Source organism: Manacus vitellinus, unplaced genomic scaffold, assembly GCF_001715985.3.
Source record: "Manacus vitellinus isolate BGI_N305 unplaced genomic scaffold, ASM171598v3 scaffold_64_pilon, whole genome shotgun sequence".
Taxonomy (NCBI): Eukaryota; Metazoa; Chordata; class Aves; order Passeriformes; family Pipridae; genus Manacus; species Manacus vitellinus.
This window is the reverse complement of record NW_021940718.1, coordinates 775,771-794,410: the sequence shown is the minus strand read 5'-3', so window position 1 is coordinate 794,410 and position 18,640 is coordinate 775,771. Positions and strand designations below refer to the sequence as shown.

The following is an 18,640-nucleotide window of genomic DNA, read 5'->3' as shown; positions in this document are numbered from 1 at the left end:
CTCCCTGGAGCCTTCCCTTCTCCAACCCAGCCTTGGACACTTCCAGGGCTGGGGATGGAACAATCAGTCCTAAATTAAAAAAACCAAGAGGGTTTTAGAACCCTCCTCACCCTCAGCTTTGCTTCCTTCCTACCAAGGGGGTTTTACCCAGAGTGGATGCATTCCAGGAGCATTTTTCCATGGTTGTGCCGCTGAGGTGGTGCCAATTCCCACAGGGATTTTCCTTTGGGTGTCAGAGCCCTGGAAATAAGAGCCCTCTACCCTAATCCAAGCAGGTCCTGGTTTAATCCCTGGAGCAACCAGTGAGAAGCTGAAAGAGTCCCATATGTGCTGGTTCTTCCCAGCAGTGTTTTCTGGCAAAAGGACCCACTGCTGGTCCAGGCCCTGGTTCAACTTCTGCAAAACAGGACCTTGGATCATCCCTGAAAAGGCTGGAAGGGCTCAGCTGCTGGAGGGAACTTTTTAAATGCCAGAGAAGGACAGAGGGAAAAGCAGCTCTGGCCATGCCCGTCCTCTTTGCCCACTTTAAATGAACAATGGGACTGAGGAGATAAGCAGGGACAGAGCCAGCAGGAATTTCAATGATGGCACCAAACGCTGCCCTCTGGCAGTGCCTCCATCGGAGAGAGCTGGAAAATGCCAAGGAAAAAAAAAATAACAAAACAACCACGGGAACAGAGCAGAGCTGAGGCCACGGGATGTGAAACGCTGCTGGCAAGAGGAGCCCTCCTCCCAAATCCACAGGGGCTGGGAGGCAGGAGGGAGGGCTGGGAGACGTTCCCTGCCCGCAGGCTGGGGGTGCCAGCCCTCCCGTGGGCACAGGGCACGAGGGGCTGCTGGAAAAGGCTGGAAAAAACAACCTGGAGTGGTTGTTTATGGGCTGAGCGAGGAGCTGGAAAGGGCTCAGCCCTGCTGGTTATCTGTGTGACTCCAGTAGGACTGGACTCGTTGTGAAAGGTGGGACTTCCTGGGCTCTGCAGGCTCAGATTCCAGCCCAAAAAAATGGTCACAATCACCCCAAAGTCACCAAAAAGTGACCCTGAGCTTCCTGCTCGCCCGTGGCTTTTTGTCCCCAACACACACACACACCCCCACCAAGGCTTTGCCATGGGAGACAACTCCCAGCTGGAGTGAAGCCCCCAAATCCTCCCCAGAAAGCTCTGCCCAGTCACTAATTGGGGGAATAACCAATTTCCCAGGAGCACTTCCCTTCCCACAGCTAATGAACCCCCGGCTGCACGGGGTGGGAGTTTTCCAGACAGCAGGAGCAGCAGCCCAGGATTTGTCTCCCCTGTCACGGGCAATCAATGCACCTCAGTGGTCACCAGCCTTTCCAAAGTGCTATTTCCACTCCTTAAAAATTACAGGAAGGCAGGAATAAATGAAAATTGGTGGATTGCCAGGGCTGGGGTGGGGGGGAACTCTCAGAGATGTTCTGCTCCGCTCAGGGCTTTGCTGCCCTGGCTGCTCCTGCATCCTCCTTGTTCAACATATTAATTTGGGAAGAATTCATTGCTTTGGGACAATTTCCTGCTCTTCTCACCAGCTGGAGAGACCCTGAGATTCCCTGAGGTGTAAACCTGGAATTAGCTTTGCTTGCACGCTCAGAGGTGCAGCAAATGCTGCTCCCAACTCTGCCTGGAAAAGTTTGGGATGGATCATCTGCTCCCTGAGCAGATCACAGTCATCCTTCCTTTTCCTCCCTGCTACCACCTCAAACTTGGTCCTGTTGGGTGAAAACACGTCCCCTGGGCACGGGGAATCTCCTGGGCACCACTCTCCAAGGTGGAGATGCCAAGGAAGGACAGAGGGAAAAGCAACTCTGGCCATACCCGTCCTCTTTGCCCACTTTTCCCTGTTCAACAGGAAAAGGAGTCTGAGATAAATCCAACAGCACTGAGTGATGGTTCCCTGGGCCAGTTGGGGTCTCTTGGCGAGGGCAGAGATGCCACCACTTCACCTCCCTCTTGCAGGTTCCTCCCTGGATGAAAAGGAGCCCCAGTTGCAGTTTGGGTGCCCTCAGAAACTCAACGGCTCCGTTTTTTTTGGGAACTGAGACTTGGTTAATAAAAGGATCGTTTGCTTTTTTTCCCCGGGCCCCAGATGGGAGTCAGGCAAGCGACCAAGCCCGAATTCCTCCTTCTCCAAGTGTTTCAAACAAAACACTCCCTCAAATCCCCCCTCCTGCCCTTGCCAAAGCACAACCGTGCGGGCGACGGCGAGGCCGGAGCTCAGCGAGCGGCAGCTTTCCCGGGATCCGGAGGGTTTCGGGATGAGAAATCGTGGACTGCTTCGGGTTGGAAGGGATCTTAAAACTCAACCAGTGGCCAGGGACATGTCCCACTAGACCAGGTTGCTCTAACCTGGCCTTGGACACTCCCAGGGATGGGGCAGCCACAGCTTCTCTGGGAAAACCTGTGCCAGGGCCTCCCCACCCTCCCAGCCAGGAATTCCTTCCCAATATCCCACCTAAATTCCTCCTCTTTCACTTTGAAGCCATTCCCTGCGTCCTGTCCTTCCATCCCTTGTCCCAAATCCCTCTCCAGCTCTCCTGGAGTCCCTTTAGGCCCTGGAAGGGGTTTAAGCTCTCCTTGGACCCTTCCCTTCTCCAGCCTGGCCTTGGACACTTCCAGGGCTGGGGCAGCCACAGCTTCTCTGGGAATTCCATCCCAACCCCTCTCTACCCTCACAGCCAGGAATTCCTTCCCAAAATCCCATCTAAATCTCTCCTTTTTTAGTTCAGAACCATTCCCCCTGGCCCTATCAATACCTGCTCAGGTAAAAAGTCATTTTCCATGTTTATGAATGACCAAGAGATGAGAAACTTCTCGCCTGGACCTCAAAATATGTCGGAAAGATTCCGATCAGACCCTGGGCTGGATTAAGGGAAGTGTGGCCACAAAGTCCAGGGGAGCCATTTCTCCCTCTCCTGGGGATATTGGGGAGATTTTGGGATTGGAGAGGGGAATTTGGGGATTTTCATGGCATTTTGATGGAATTTGGGGGGATTTTGGAGCCATTTCTGGTCGGTTTTGGGCCAAAAAATGGCATTTTTAAGGTCCAAAATGGGGATACTGGGGTGCAAATTCCCAGGGGTTTAAGGTCAAATCCATCACATCAAAAGGTCAAAGTCATCGGATTTAGGACCTTGGGAATTCTGGGGGTGATTTCGAGGTGGATTTGCCTGGATTTGGGTGTGGTTTGGGGGATTTTTAGTGCAGGTTGGGGCTGTTTTGCTGCGATTTTCAGGGAATTTTGTGGGAATCGGATGGAATTTTGTGGGTTTGGGAATTCTGGGGGTAATTTTGAGGGTGATCTGGGGTGGATTTGGCTGCACTTTGAGTGTATTTGGGGTGGGTTTTCCTGCAATTTTGGGCCGTTTTGCTGCAATTTTTGTGGCTTTTCATGGGAGTTGGATGGAACTTTTGTGAAATTTGGGTGGATTTGGGAATTTGGGAATATCTGGGGGTGATTTTGAGGGTGATCTGGGGTGGATTTGCCTCCATTTTGGGCACATTTGGGGCGTTTTTTCCTGCAATTCATCACCAGATTTCAGCCACAGCCCTTCAGAGCCATCCCTGCCTTTCCAATCAGTGAAAACTCAGTAATTCCAGGCTAATAAAGATTTCTGATCCGATATTCCCAAAAGGAGGCCTGTCTGCCATCCATGGGAGAGTTACTTTAAGGAAGGGACAGAGAAATTTCTTCCTGGATTATTTGTGACCCCCATCCTTCAACCCTTCTCTTATTGTGAAATTCCTACCACCAGCCCAATAAAATGACTTAAACCCTGTGGTTTTTCCAAGGACAATGATCCCACCTCTCCAACCAAGCTGGACATTTTTTTTCCCTATAATTCAAGATCCTCTTGGGTTTGGATCTTTTTTTTTTGCTGCTCTCACAACAAGGCATCAAGTCACCCCTTGGCCCCTCAGCCAGGGGGGGACAATAATTAATGCCAAATGTGAGGGTGGTTTTTGGCAATTCATGTCCCCCCCCTTTTCCCAGAGGGATTTGGGATTGTGTGGTGGCGTGAGAAGGGAGCTGAAACAATGCTGACTCTGGGATCCTTGGAATGTTGCACCCTCCCCAGAGGGGTCCCTCAAAGAGAGGCCGAGAGATGGATTTTTGGGGGGGAATTCTCAGTTTTAGGAGCGCAGGGCTGTGGTCTCTGAGGGTTTTCTCCTCCACCTGTCAGTGCACACACATTGCTTGGGCAATTTGATGAGCTGTTTTGCAAAGGAAAAATTCCAGGAAAACCACTGGAAAACTCTGAGTGAGGCAACCCCTCCTCAGTGCAAGGATAACAACTCGAACCTGCGAATTCCTCCCACGTGGAACACCACCCTCCTGTTCCCAAAAGCAGCCTGGTACCACCCAGGAATAAGTGGAAATCCCTGATTCCTGATACCTCTAGGGAATAAGTGGAAATCCCGCTGATTTCAGCTCTTTCTGGGTCTAAAAATCAAGTTTTAAAGGTGCAGAGGTGCTGATTTTCCATGCCACGAGTAAAACTCCCACCCCAAGAACTCCCAACAGACATTTTGCAGGGTGGCAGTGAAAGGACAAAAGTGTTCAGAACTCAGGACACAAAAAAAACCCCATGGAATCCCCCAAAAGTTTAGGCTGGAAGGGAACTTAAGGCTCATCTCATTCCACAGGCAGGGACACCTCCCACTATCCCAGGTTGCTCCAAGCTGGCCTTGGACACTTCCAGGGATGGGGAAGCCACAGTTTCTCTGGGAAAACCTCCCCATTGAGAGATGGAATTCATTTTTTTTAATGATTATTCTTCAATTTCATAAAAGAAACGAAGCAGAAGAGCCTTAAAAAGACTCTGTGTAGGGTTTGGCTTCCAGCTGCTTTGGTTGAGGCCAAGTTCAAGCCCAATAATCCTCACAATTTTCTGTGTTATACTTTTTTTAGCAAGGGGACCCCTAAAATCTCATTATACACCTTTTCTCTGTCAATAATAGTGGGGTTTTTTTTCCCCCCCTTGATCCAGATCTTCACACATCTTTATATGAGTGGTGGTAGGGAAAATCTGCCCTTAATTGTGCACCTTTAAATCCACACCCTTTAGACCAGCAAGGAGACACAGAGAGAGAAGACTTTCCTTTGAAAAAGACTAAAAATCCAACTGATTTCCAGGAACTGCTCAGCACTTCCATTTGGAAAGCAGCATCACCCACTCCTCCACCTTTTTTTTTTTTTTTCCCCTCCCCTTAAACTCTGAAATAAATCAAAACTTCAAACACAGCCCTCAAAACTTCCAGACAAACCCATATAACCCCTTCACTCCTCTGCCAGATAATCCCTTCCCATGCCAATACTCTCCTTGATGTTTCCTGCCCGGGCCAGAAGTCCAAGATCAACCATTTCACGACATAAATCAAGACACAAGAGGAAAATTTAGGAAGAAAAGCCTCAGGTCAGGAATTTCCAGCGGCCTCCTGAGTTTGGTTCCTGCTGTTGTTTGTGGGATTTCATCTCTGGCTCTAAGGATAAACTTGAGGTTTATGTGTGTGGAGGGCATGGAATGTGCTCAGGGCATGGATCACAGTGACAGAAACTCCAGTGGCACCTTTAGTGGAGGAAATTTTGTGTATTTTGCCAATTAAACACTTTTTTTTTTAAAGTATTTAAATTGCTGTAGTTAAAGGTTCTTTTGCACCAGTAATAAAATCGAGTGAAGAATTAATCTGGCTGCCTAAATTAAGTGAAGAACTGGGACATTCCAGCTTCTGCTGCCTCTTAGTTCAGAGAATCAACAGAATCACTGAGGTTGGAAAAGATTTTTGAGGCCCTCAACCCAAACATCACCATGTTCACCACCAATCCACCTCCCCAGCTGCCACATCCACACATCCCTGGGCACTTCCAGGGGTGGTGACTGCCCTGGGCACCCTGTGCCAGGGCTTCACAACCCTTTCTGTGGGGAAAAAAGAATCCCTCACGTCCAATATAAACCTCCCCTGGCACAGCTCGAGGCCGTTTCCTCTGCTCCTGCCTCCTTGTTTTCCCTGATCCCACCCGGTTCCATCCTCCTGGCAGGGACTTGTTCCTGCTCCAAACAGGATTGCTGAGTTTCAAGCAGGTTTTTCTACAGCTTTTAGGTCAAGATGTGAGGGGTTTTTAGGAGATAAAGGTGAATTTGGGCGTTTAAAGGGCTCCGAGGGATCGAGGAAATCAGATCCCACAGCTCAAACAACTCCCTCACGAGGGGCTCTGAGGGACAGGGGGGGTTGTTGGGGTGTCCTGGGCAGGGCCAGGTGTTGGACTGATGATCCCTGGGGGGTATTCCATGGATCCTGTGATTCCCAGGAGTGGCAAAGGCACAGAAGGGATTTGCTGATCCCCCCTCGGGGCCGATTCCTCGAACTCCAACACCGAGCTCGGACTTGGCAGAGGCAGAACCTGGACTGGGGAACTTCTGGCAGGGCTGGGGGTGTTTGGGGCACCAGCTCTTTTTAAAAGCTCACATTCCTGGTAAACCTTCACTGAGAGTGAAGGGAACTACAATTCCTGGTGGTCCAAAACAAAAACCCTCGTTGGGATTCCTGGGCTAAGATTCTGGTGGAACTGCAATGTCAGGGGTGGACTTGGTGGCAAACACTGCTGGAAATCACCTGTGGACACCTCAGGTGCCTTTCTCAGGTACATCCTCGATGTTAAACATCACCCCAAAGCCAGCTCTAGTTTAACTTGGTGCCCAGAAATCCCAGTTTTCCCTCTCTGCTGCTCAGGGAGGGGATGGAGGGTTCACCCCCATCCCTCAGCTCCCGTTCTGCAGTTTTTAAAAGCACACATTTCTGGTAAACCTTCACTGAGAGTGAAGGGAATTACAATTCCATGGATCCAAAAAAACCCCTCGTTGGGATTCCTGGGCTAAGATTCTGCAACATCAGGGGTGGACTCGGTGGCAAACACTGCTGGAAATCACCTGTGGACACCTCAGGTGCCTTTCTCAGGTACATCCTCCATGTTAAACATCACCCCAAAAACAGCTTTAGTTTAACTTGGTGCCCAGAAATCCCAGTTTTCCCTCTCCACTGCTCAGGGAGGGGATGGAGGGTTCACCCCCATCCCTCAGCTCCTGTTCTGCAGTTCCTCCCCTCCCCATTCCCCAGGGACAAGCTGGAAAATCAGAAGAGCGTCCAAAAGTTGCAGTTTGGGAACTCCTCCTGTCCCCCCCTTTTCCCCACAGGGAATTCAGACACCTCAATCCCTTCCCATCAGCCAGAGCCAGGGAAGAGGCACAACAAACACCTCCCCAAAACATCCTCTCTCCATCCATCTTCTCAATTGCAGTGGCCATTTCATAATTAATGGGCTTGACATAATTAGTTGTGTTTAAAGTCAGGCCATAGCTGAGCCTTTATTCTTCCCCTGAAAAAACAGGCAGCCAGGAACTTACAGGAAATCATGGTGCCAGCACAAGAGCTCAGCTGGCTGCAGACTAATCATCTTTGCTTTCCCCCTTTGTTAAACACATTCCTGCTCTTGGAAGCCGTTCAATAGTTCATTAAACTAATAATCCCATTCAAATCCTGCCCTCATAAATGGATTTGTCAGGGCTGTTCCTTTCAGGAGACCAGTGATTTCGAATTGTCTCCCCTTTAATGAGCCCAAGGACAGATTAAAATCGTGGCTTTGGCCCTGATTTATTGCTTTTATTAATTGTTATTTGTGAAAGCATTGGTGGATAAGAGGCTTGTTTGTTTTGTGTTTAGGCCATGCTTTGCATTTGTTTCGTGCTTTTCCCCTTATTGGAGGGGGCTGGGATGGGAACTGAGCTCCCAAATAAATAGATTTTCCAGCAAAAACACACACAACCTCTTGGCCTGAACTCTCTTTTAGCAACAATTCATCTACAACTGCCCTCGTGGTGCCCAAACATCAACAAGGGCTTGTCTTGGAGCTCCTGGAGAGCAGTTTCTTTACCATGAGCTTGTTGATATGAAATTTTGGGGTGTTTCCATGAGTATTAATTGATGGAAGACTTCACAGAAGTCAACTTGCCACCGAAAGAGAAAAGATCTCCCAGGGCCACTTGGGTTCACTCAACTCTTTTCCTGGGAAATGCCCCATCCTGACACCTTAAAGCAGCAAAACCCAGGTCAGGGAGGATTCCAGAGAAGGTTGGAAACGACCTCTAAGATCACCAAGTCCAGTGTTGATGTCGACCCACCACAATAAATTGTTTCGAGTCAGAGCACGAGGACAAGGGACCAGCCCAGTTTTGGGGATTCCACAGGAAAAATCACTGGGATTTTTGGCTCTGCAGGAGATGGCTCTCACTGGCTGCCAGACCCACCTGGTGACACCTGTAGGTGCTTCCTAAGCCCAGCAGAACATTATTTAAAATGCAGATTTCTCGTCACAAGTGGTGCTCCCCTGCCTGGGAAAACGGGGATTTTTTTAAAGAGAGGGATCTCTGAGGGGCTGGAAACCCTGAGATTTGGACACCAAACCATCAGGGAGCATGGGAAGTGCCTGGGGCAGGAGCTCCAGCCACTCCAAGCTTTGCCAGCTCCCCCCTGTGCTGCCCACCACGAATCCCTCCCTCGGAACAAGTCCTGCTCTCCCGAGGGGCAAGAAAACAATGAATCTTCAGTTGGCTTAAATTAGAGCTGCCCAGACTTCCTTACACAGACCTTGCACTTATCCCAGTGGTTGTTTTTTTTTTTTTCTCTCTTTTCCTCCAGCAGTTGCTCCACGGGGCGTGAGGGAAGCAGGAGGGGAGGAGGAGGAGGGAGGAGTGTGGTCCTCAGCTCCCTGCAGGGGACTGGGAGCCAGACAGGGCTGTGTGGCCACTGAGAACTTGCCCAACCAACCCCCTTGGTGTCATTTTTACTTAAATGTTGGTCCCTGCCTGATGCTTCAAAGTGCAGAAGGGTTGTTTTTTTTTTTGCAGAAGTCATTTCTGCCTTGGGAATCTGCCCCTTGGTTTTTTTAAAAGCGCCCTCGGGATTTGGACTCTTCAGACTCGACCAGAAATCAAAAAAAAAAAGGGTTTAAGCTGGAAATAATTTTTGGAACCAGGGTCTGGCCACTGAAGTCACCGAGTGCCAGAAGACCACTGGGCACCAGTGACCTTTTGTTTTGGGTGCTGTGAGCAATGGAAACATTTCTTTCCTTGCTCTGCCCTTCCTTTTTCTTCACAGGGCTGCGTGAGACAACGTTATCCGAGCCCACAGCAGCTCCTTCCAGTCCTTCCCACCTCCACTGGGAGCTCAGGAATCAGCCACACACAGCCCAGGGTGAATCAGAGCCCCTGGATCTGGTAAAACCATCCTTTCCAAACAACAGCCTTCCCCCCCTTTAGTCACAGAACCGTGGGAGGGTCGGGGCTGAAGGGATCTCTGGAGACAATCAGGCCCAACACCCACAGCCATAAAGATTTTTTGGGGATGATATCTCTGAGGGATGAGGAGCAGCAAAAGTAACAGGGGAGAAAAAGGGTGTCCCTACCCTGGGAGGGAGCAAAGGGCTGTTGTTGGGGAGCTGGTTTGGAGAACCCCAAATCCCAGGAGGGCGACCGTCCGCCTTTCCCCAGTCCTGCGCGGCGGGAAGGGGAGGCCACGCGCGCCGGAATCCCGGGAGCAGATTCCCTGCGGCGGGGCCAGGGCTCTGAGCTCCGGCTCCAGCCCAAAACACGGCACATCTGAGCCTGTCTGGGCTCAAAGCTCAGCTCTCCAGGCCGTTCAAGCCACATTCCCGGCGAGAGCCGAGGCCTCTGGCACGGCCGGGGCCCCGCGCGTGGATCACGTTCCGCTCCGGCCCTGCCCACTGACACAGGAAAGCTTTCCAAGAACTGCAGCCAGACAGACTTAAAATAACCCAGAGTCCACACCGGGGCCAGGAACCATCTTGAGAGCAGGAAACACAGCCCAGCTCCGGCACAGGGAGCCTCTGGCCGAGCCCTGTCTCCCTCCTCAGGTGGAAAACGGGTTCTCGCGCCGATTTGTCCCACAGATGAGCCCTCGAGGCACAACGAGGGGCTGAGGGGCACCTTCCCCTCAGAAACACTCCTGGCAAAGCAGCTCTCAGGGGCAGCGACCTCCCAGCACAGCCCAGAGCCAGGGACAGCAGAGCCAAAGGCAACTCCAGGGTCAAATCCTGAGGTGACAACATCCCTGCCAGCCATGTGGAAAACGCGGCCCCGGCCATGGCTGCACGGGGTTTGGGGGGGAAGGACCTTAAAGCCCGTCCAGTGCCACCCCTGCCATGGGCAGGGACACCTTCCACTAGCCCAGGGTGCTCCAACTTGGCCTTGGACACTTCCAGGGATAGGGTAGCCACAGCTTCTCTGGGAAATCCATCCCAGCCCCTCACCACCCTCTCAGCCAGGAATTCCTTCCCAATATCCCACCTAAATTTCCCCTCTTTCACTTTGAAGCCGTTCCCTGTGTCCTGCCCCTCCATCTCTTGTCCCAAGTCCCTCTCCAGCTCTCCTGGAGCCCCTTCAGGCCCTGGAAGGGGCTCTGTGGTCTCCTTGGAACCTTTTCTTCTCCAACCTGTCCTTGGACACTTCCAGGGATGGGGCAACCCATGCCAGGGATCTCCCCACCCTCCCAGGGAAGACAAACAAGGGGACCCCTCCCACCAACAGGTGGGTGTGGGGGGCTCTTCACAATCACTGCAGATGAACCTCGAGGTGCTGTGACCCCCAAAACAGAGTTCAATGCCCAGCTCTGCTCCCACAGGACCCTCCTTGGACATCCCTCCGGCCCAGCCGCGCGTGCTGAGCTCCCAACCCGACCCCTGCCACACAAAAACACCGGAGAACATCCAAACTCACCCTCGTAACGAGTCCTGGCCTCTCCTCCTCACCCTGCTGGGCGGCCTCTCCTCGTAGCCGGCGAATCTGTCCGTCTGCAGGTCCCCCTCGTACTGCGCCCGGGCGTGCCCCACGCACGCCACCGCCGTACATCCCAGCACCAGCCTGGCCAGCCACAAAACCCCCATGGTGGGTGAGGGCCCAGAGCCCCTCGAGTCCCCCGAAAGCTTCTTCCGGCCGCGAGGGCCTCCCCGCTGCGGATTTTCGGCGGCGGGTCCCCCCGAGCGCCGAGGTGCCGTCCGTGCCCTTCCCGGTCTAGGAGGGGAAAGATGGGAGAGAAAAAGAGAGGAGAGTGTTCTCAAGGGCTTTCTAACACCTTTATATCATCCCACTCTTCTATCACCCCACTCTTCTATCAATCACCCCACTCTTCTATCATCCCACTTTTATATCACCCCACTCTTCTATCATCCCACTTTTATATCACCCCACACCCCTGCTGTGGGGTCGCACAGTCCCACCCGCTTTGCCTCCCCACCACTGCAGTGCCAAATCCTTCTTTCCCAAGAGCTGGAGACCAAGAGAAGATGTCCAAGGGTCTCCCATCTATTTTCCTGCCCTCCTGGTGGAGAAAACAAGCCCACCAAGCAGGAGGAGAACTTCAGGAAAGAGCAGGTCCTATTTCTGGACCATCTTCCCAGCTCTGTTTGACTCCACTGCACTCTGGACAGGCCATGGAGTGGAGATTCACTTCCAGCTGCTGGAAAACAACCTCCCGGATCATTCCAGCTGCCTGAGGGGAATGGTCTGCTGGGAAACCATCAGAGGGACATGGACACCAGTGCACACCAGCAGGAAAAAGGATCCTGGTGGGCTGGAGTGAGATGGAAAACCATGAGCTGGGACCAAGGAATGAAGATGCCTCAAGCTAAGCCTGGATTCCACGGAGAGGGAAGGGACAGAGGAGAGGGTGGACGTGCTGGAGGGATGGAGAAGAGCTCCTGAGCTGGGACAGGCAGCTGAGAGGCACGAGGAGGAGGATGATACAGGTGCAAAGCCTCTGTGGAGAAGGGGAGTGGGCCAAGGGAGGCAGGAAGGAGACCCCTCACCCCTCGGGCTTGGGATGAGCACAGCTTGCCCAGCTCCAGAGCCTGGGAGATGGACACAGCTCCAGAGCCAGAGGCTGCCCCCAAACCACACCAGGGCAGGTCTTCACCCCCAGAGGTTTTTTTTGCCACGAGCAAAACCCTTCCCGGGAAAACAGGGACACGGCACGGGGGGCCCGTGGGCAGAGCTGGGGAGAAGGAGCCCAGGGTGGGCTTAACCTGAGAGCCATCCTGGGGCTGGGGGGCTCTGGGGTGAAGGAGAACAGCCCTGGGAAGGGGTGAAGACCCTGGCACAGCACTGAAACCCCCCCCCCCCCCGGAAGCCACAGGGGACACATTCAGTGACTCCCTGGGGTGGCCATGTGACCATGGGGGGCTGCTGTGGGGTGTGGGGAGCAGGGAGGGGGGCAACGAGAAAACCCAAGGAAAAAGCTCTGGAAAGTGGGTCACACTCCACACCCTGCACCCCCTTCTCCTCCCCCTCATCCCCATCACCCCCCCGATTCCCAAATTTCCCCCTGTGGAATTGGGGCTGGGGATCCCACCCCTTTTTCCTCCCGGCCAGCAGCAGGGTCAGGATCCATCTCTCACCTCGAGACCCTCCCCCCAAAAAAAAAATCTGGTCGTTCAGGGAGGCAAATGCTGCTGGATCTCCCTTCTCCAGCCCGGAGTGGAAACAATTTGGAGCTGGAGAGGCCCCGGGAGCAGCTTCGGGGAGGGAAAAGGGCCCCCGAGTCCCCCCCTGCCTGTCCCCCCTGCTTTCCCACAGCAGCTTTCCCGTTCCAGCCCGGCCTCAAAGCAGGCAAAAAAAAAAAAAAAAACAAAAAAAGGGAAAAAAAAATCAGCCCAGACAAGACAGAAAATGTGTCTGAACCATTAAAAAAAAAAAAAAATTATTGAAAAAAAAAAGGGGGTTAAAAAAAAAAAATTATTCGAAAATAATTAAAACCTCATTTCCCTCCCCTGCTTTTTTTCCCAGCTGGGAATGTGTCAGCTCGAGAGGGCAGGGATTTTTTTTTCTTTTTTTTTTTGCAGGCTCTAATATTTCAGTGAATGAGAAGGGAGAGTGGGAAGGGGGGGAAAGGCAGGGCTGGGAGACAAAGAAACTGCCCTTCCTGCGGAGCCCTGAGAGCTCTGACTTCGCCTGGCCGGGGTCGGGTTATCCCGGCGAGACAAAAGGGAGAGTTGTTCCCTCTCCCAGAGGTGCGGGACAGATGCGGGAAGAGGGGAGGGGGAAAAAAAAAAAAAAGGACAAAACAAACAAAACAAAAATCGAATAAAATAAAATAAAGTGGTAAAAAGCATAAATATAAAGTTTTGCCCCCGCAGAAATTTCAAGCGAAGAAAAAAAAGTCCAGCTGCTGCTTTTCCATTTCCTCTCCCGGAGAATCCTGAAGAAATAATGATCGATCCCCGAACCCTGAGAGCGCTCGCACAAGTCTTAACTGAGAGAGCCCGGAAAAGTCGTTTACACCCGGCGAGAGAGTTAAAAATTTAAATAACAACGACAACGACAAAAAGAAGGAGAACAAACAAACAAAAAAAAAAGGCTCCGGAGTTTTTTTTCAGCGCTGAGAAATCCCAGCGAGCCCCCACTTGTAAGAAACACCCCGAGAGAGCAGTGAGAGAATCAACCACTAAATCAGATTTTTTTACCCGGGTGTTGGGAAGGGAGCAGGAAACGTTTCCCGAGGCAAAAGGCTTGGAGTGTGCAAATTAAATCGATTAAAAAAAAAACAAAAAACAAAAAAACCAAAAAAAATAAAAACAAAACAACCATCAAACCAAAAAAACCTGTGCGAAAACCCCAATGAAACAGAGATTAAAAAAAAAAAAAAAAAAAAAAAAGAGAGAGAAAGAGAAAAGAAACGGCTCTGGCAGCTCTGGCTTTTTTTTTTTTTTTTTTTTTTTTTTTTTTCTTTTTAAGTCTGAAAGTGGGTTTTTTTAAATACCTTTTTTACGTCCTGGAAGTGGTGATGTGCCCAGAGCTCTCCTTTGTTTAAAGTGGGGAGATATCTGAGGGGCAGAAAAGAAGGGAGCTCAAAAACCCTCACTCTGGAAGGGGAAGAGAAGAAAAGGTGCAGCCTCATCCAAATTGGCCGAGGGGGAGGGCCTTGAGCCGGGGAAAGGGGTGCAGGAGGAGTGGGAGTAGCGGCGAAGGAACAACCCAACCACATTCTTGAGCCAAAAGTTTTTAACTTCGAGGAGGGGCTGGGGGAGAGAGAGAGAGAGAGAGAGAGAGAAAAAAAAGAGAGAGGTTGGGTTTAGCAAAGCCTGACTGCAGACGTGATTATCACCTCCCCACTCCCTGGAAATTCATTAGGGAAGGTTTTTCCCTGTCCAGCTCGTCCCAAATTTTCAGGCTGGGAGCGGCGGGAAGGGATTAGTGGCGGTGGGTTCACATTAAAAGGGTTGGGGGGGGGGATAATTCGGTTTTAATTTGGGATTTAGCCCCCTAATTTCGGGGAGGTTGGAAAGCGAGGGGGTGTCACAGCGAGGGGGTGTCACTAATTTCAAGGGGTTGGATGATTCGGTTTTAATTTGGGATTTAGCCCCCTAATTTTAGAGGGTTGGATAATGCAGTTTTAATTTGGGATTTAGCCCCCTAATTTTAGAGGGTTGGATGATTCAGTTTTAATTGGGGATTTAGCTCCCTAATTTCAGGGGGTTGGATAATTCGGTTTTAATTTGGGATTTAGCCCCCTAATTTTAGAGGGTTGGAAAGCGAGGGGGTGTCACAGCAAATTAAATAAATAAATGGATAAAAATCAAGTAAAAAGCACTTTTCTTGCTGATTGTTTTCCTGGATTTGGGGGTAACTCAGGTGAAATTAAGGAAAGGTGGGTACTTGGATAAGTGACCCAGGACAGGAGCTTCAGGGTTAAAAGTTACCTCGGCTCCAGAGGAGGAGAGTCTTGGAGGTTAAAAAGTGTTTTCGCCAAATAAATGTATTTTAAGAAATAAAATAAGAAATAAAAGCACAGTGGTGATGTGAAGCCTTTCTTCTGAGGGAGGAGTTTTGTCAGTTGGGAGTTTAAGTCCACGCTTTTCCCTCCCAAAAAAACCTGCAAAACCTAAAAGCAAAAAAAAACTCCTAAAACAAACAAACAAAAACTGATACAAAAAAAACCCCTAAAACAAACAAACAAAAAAACTAAACCCAAAAAAACTAAAATAAAAAAAAACTAAAACCAAAAAAAACCCTAAAACCAAAGAAAAACCCCTAAACCAAAAAAAAACTAAAACCAAAAAAACCCCTAAAACCGAAAAAAAAACCTAAAAAAACCCACAAAAAACAAAAAAAACCAAAAAACAAACAAAACAAACAAACAAAAAAAACCCAAAAAAACCCCTAAAACCAAAAAAACCCCAAAGCCAAAAAAAAAACACCCTAAATCAAAAAAAACCCAAAACAAAAAAAAAACCCTAAAACCAAAAAAAACTAAAACAAAAAAAAACCCTAAAAAACCCTAAAACCAAAAAAAAATGCAAAACAATTAAAAAAACCCCTAAAACCAAAAAAAAACTAAAACCAAAAAAAAACCCCAACCAAAAATACTTCCCTCTGCTTCTTGCTTTAGGAGTGATGGCTTTTCTTTCAATAATATATATAATAAAATGCACATGGCCCTCCTCCTCTCTGCTCTGTGCCACTGCACACCCACAGCTTTTCCCGGAAGGTGCCGGAATTCTCCCTGGAAAAGCCCCAAATGCAGCTGCTTTTCCAGGTCCCAGAGGTTCAGAGGAGCTCCTGCCCCAAATGGGGGATTGAGCAGGAGTTTTCCTGCAGCTCAGGCCCTTTTTTTTCCCCCCTTCTTTGAGGCTTCCCATCCTCAAATCCCCAATTCCCAGAGGGGCAGGAATTCCAGGGAAACTCATCCCTTCTCCTGGGGTCTTTGACCACTTCCTTTGTTCTCCTGGCTCTTCCTAATCAACCCCCCCCGCCGGTTTTAGAGGAGTCAGGAGGATGCTCGGCCTAATTAAGCGCTGCCTAATTAAGAGCAAATTGGGCACCAGACAAGGAAAAGGCGGAGCTGCTTTTCCCGGGAATGGGAGAGCCTTGCATGGAATGTGGCCCTGTCAACACCCCAAGGAGATACAGACCCCATTCCTGGGTTTAGCTAAACCTGGCTTGGGAATTCCAGAATTCCTGGGGCAAAAATAACCACAAAAAAATACATTTTTCCACTCCCAAGGAAAGTGGGGGCAAAAGATTTAACTCTCCAGTCCAAGCTTAGTTTAAACTGACTTGTGTTGGGATCATCCCCTTGTTTAGGGGGTTAAAGGTGTCCTAAAAAAACACACACAAGGGTTTTGTTGTGTCTGCAGGAGCTCCCAGAAATCTGTCTGTGGCTTTTGACCACCGAATAGTCCAAAAAACCCCCAACCCAAACTTTTCAAGTGTCCAAATATTAGAGAATTATAAAACCTCTGGAGAGGGAAAGGACACCCACCCCCAAGGATCAAAACCTACTAGTGAAAAACACCCAAAACACACTCAAAAAACACCCCAAAAAACCACCCCAAATCCCCCCTCCTGAACTTTCAAGTGTCCAAATATTAGAGAATTATAAAACCTCTGAACAGGGAAGGGACCTCTCCCCCCAGGGATCAAAACCTAATAGTAAAAACCACCCAAAAAACCACCCAAAACCATCCAATAAAAACACTCAAAAAACACAAAAAAACCACCCCAAAAAAAACCCCAAAAACACTCAAAAAAATCTAAAAAACCCCCCAAACTTTCAAGTGCCCAAATATTAGAGAATTATAAAACCTCTGAACAGGGAAGGGACACCCACTCCCAAGGATCAAAACCTAATAGTAAAAACCACCCAAAACACACTCAAAAAACACCCAAAACCCACTCAAAAAACAAGCAAAAAACACCCCAAAAAACCACCCCAAATTCCCCCCCCTGAACTTTCAAGTGTCCAAATATTAGAGAATTATAAAACCTCTGAACAGGGAAGGGACCTCTCCCCCCCAAGGATCAAAACCTAATAGTAAAAAACACCCAAAAAACATCCAATAAAAACACTCAAAAAACACCAAAAAATCACCCAAAAAACCCCCAAAAAACACCCCAAAAAAATCCAAAAAACCCCCCCAAACTTTCAAGTGTCCAAATATTAGAGAATTATAAAACCTGTGGACAGGGAAGGGATACCCACCCCCAAAGATCAAAACCTAATAGTAAAAACCACACAAAAAACACCCAAAAAAACCCAAAAAACACCCCCAAAAAAATCAAAAAAAACCCCTCGAAATTTCAAGTGTCCAAATATTAGAGAATTATAAAACCTCTGGAGAGGGAAGGGACCTCCCCCCCAAGGATCAAAACCTAATAGTAAAAGATACCTAAAAAAACACCCCAAAAAATCAAAAAAACCACCCAAAAAACCCACCCAAAAAACACCCCAAAAAAATCCAAAACCCCCACAAACTTTCAAGTGTTAGAGAATTATTAGAGAATTATAAAACCTCTGGAGAGGGAAGGGACCTCCCCCCCAAGGATCAAAACCTAATAGTAAATCAATCAATAAATAAATAACAAATAGATATAAAGCCATAAATGGAGAGTTTCCTGGTTTTTTCTCCACGTGCTGAATCAACCACAGCTCTGGGCTTTTGGGAGGTGTTTTATTTGGGCTGTTCTTTGTGTGTAGAACAGATTTTATCCCCTGTCTCACCTCTGCTACCATCCTGCTCACCCCATTCCTCATTAATTAGCACGGAAGTGATCCCAGACCACAATTAATTAACATTTCCTGGGTGCCTTTACCCTCCTCTCTCCACCCCAGCCCTACAAACCAATGGCAGGTGAGGGGAAAATCCACCCTTTTATTTTTTTTATTTTCCCTGCATTCCACTTTGGAGGCTTAGGAAGCATTTTAATCCCTCCAACACATGGAAAACTCTCTGAACATGGAATTTTCAGCTCCCTCCCTGATGTTCCAGAGCTCTCCAGGGCAGAGCAAACCCCCAAATCTCTGCCCCAAGGGCCACATCCAGGGGTTTTTTTGGGCAATTCCAGGGATGGTGATTCCACCACTGCCCTGGGAAGGTGCCTGACCACCCTTTCCATGAAGGAATATTCCATAATATCCAACCTGAACCTCTCCTGGTGCAACCTGAGGTGGTTTCCTCTCCTCCTGTCCCTTGTTCTCCTGGGAGCAGGAGAGCTGGAGAGGGGCTTGGGACAAGGGCTGGAGGGACAGGACACAGGGAATGGCTTCAAACTGGAATTTAGGTGGGATATTGGGAAGGAATTTCTCCCTGGGAGGGTTGGGAGGGGCTGGGATGGAATTCCCAGAGAAGCTGGGAAGTGTCCAAGGCCAGCTTGGAGCACCCTGGGCTAGTGGGAGATGTCCCTGCCCATGGCAGGGGGTGGAATGGGATGAGCTTTCAGGTCCCTCCCAACCCAAACCACTCTGGGATTCTTTGATCTGGGAATTTGGGGGGGGTGAGTTCTGATCCTGGCAATTCCTTCCCTCTATTCCCGGACAAAAGTGTGGGAGATGCTTCCTCCAGTCCCCCCAGGGACTGTCAGGAACACCCAGCAAAGCTGCCTGAGAGCAGCTTGAATTTTTTCCATTTCTGGCTTTGTTGAGTGTCATCTAAGAAGTGCCTTTGCTAAAATTAGGGGCACTAATTTTGACTAATTTTAACACACAAGTTGCCTCTCTCAGGGATGACACAACTGCTGTCAGGGCAACGACAGTTCTGGGCTGTGATGTCACTGAGGGGG

At 49.6% G+C, this 18,640-nt stretch overlaps 1 protein-coding gene across 1 annotated transcript in view; it reads right to left on the bottom strand.

Moving 5' to 3' along the window:
* The window catches only part of LOC103766916 (fibrillin-2), a 143,142-nt gene that overhangs the window by 99,108 nt on the left and 25,394 nt on the right, over positions 1 to 18,640 (bottom strand). Inside the window, 1 exon segment of the mRNA XM_029963865.1 lies at positions 10,805 to 11,098. Coding sequence (XP_029819725.1) covers positions 10,805 to 11,098 — 294 coding nt within the window.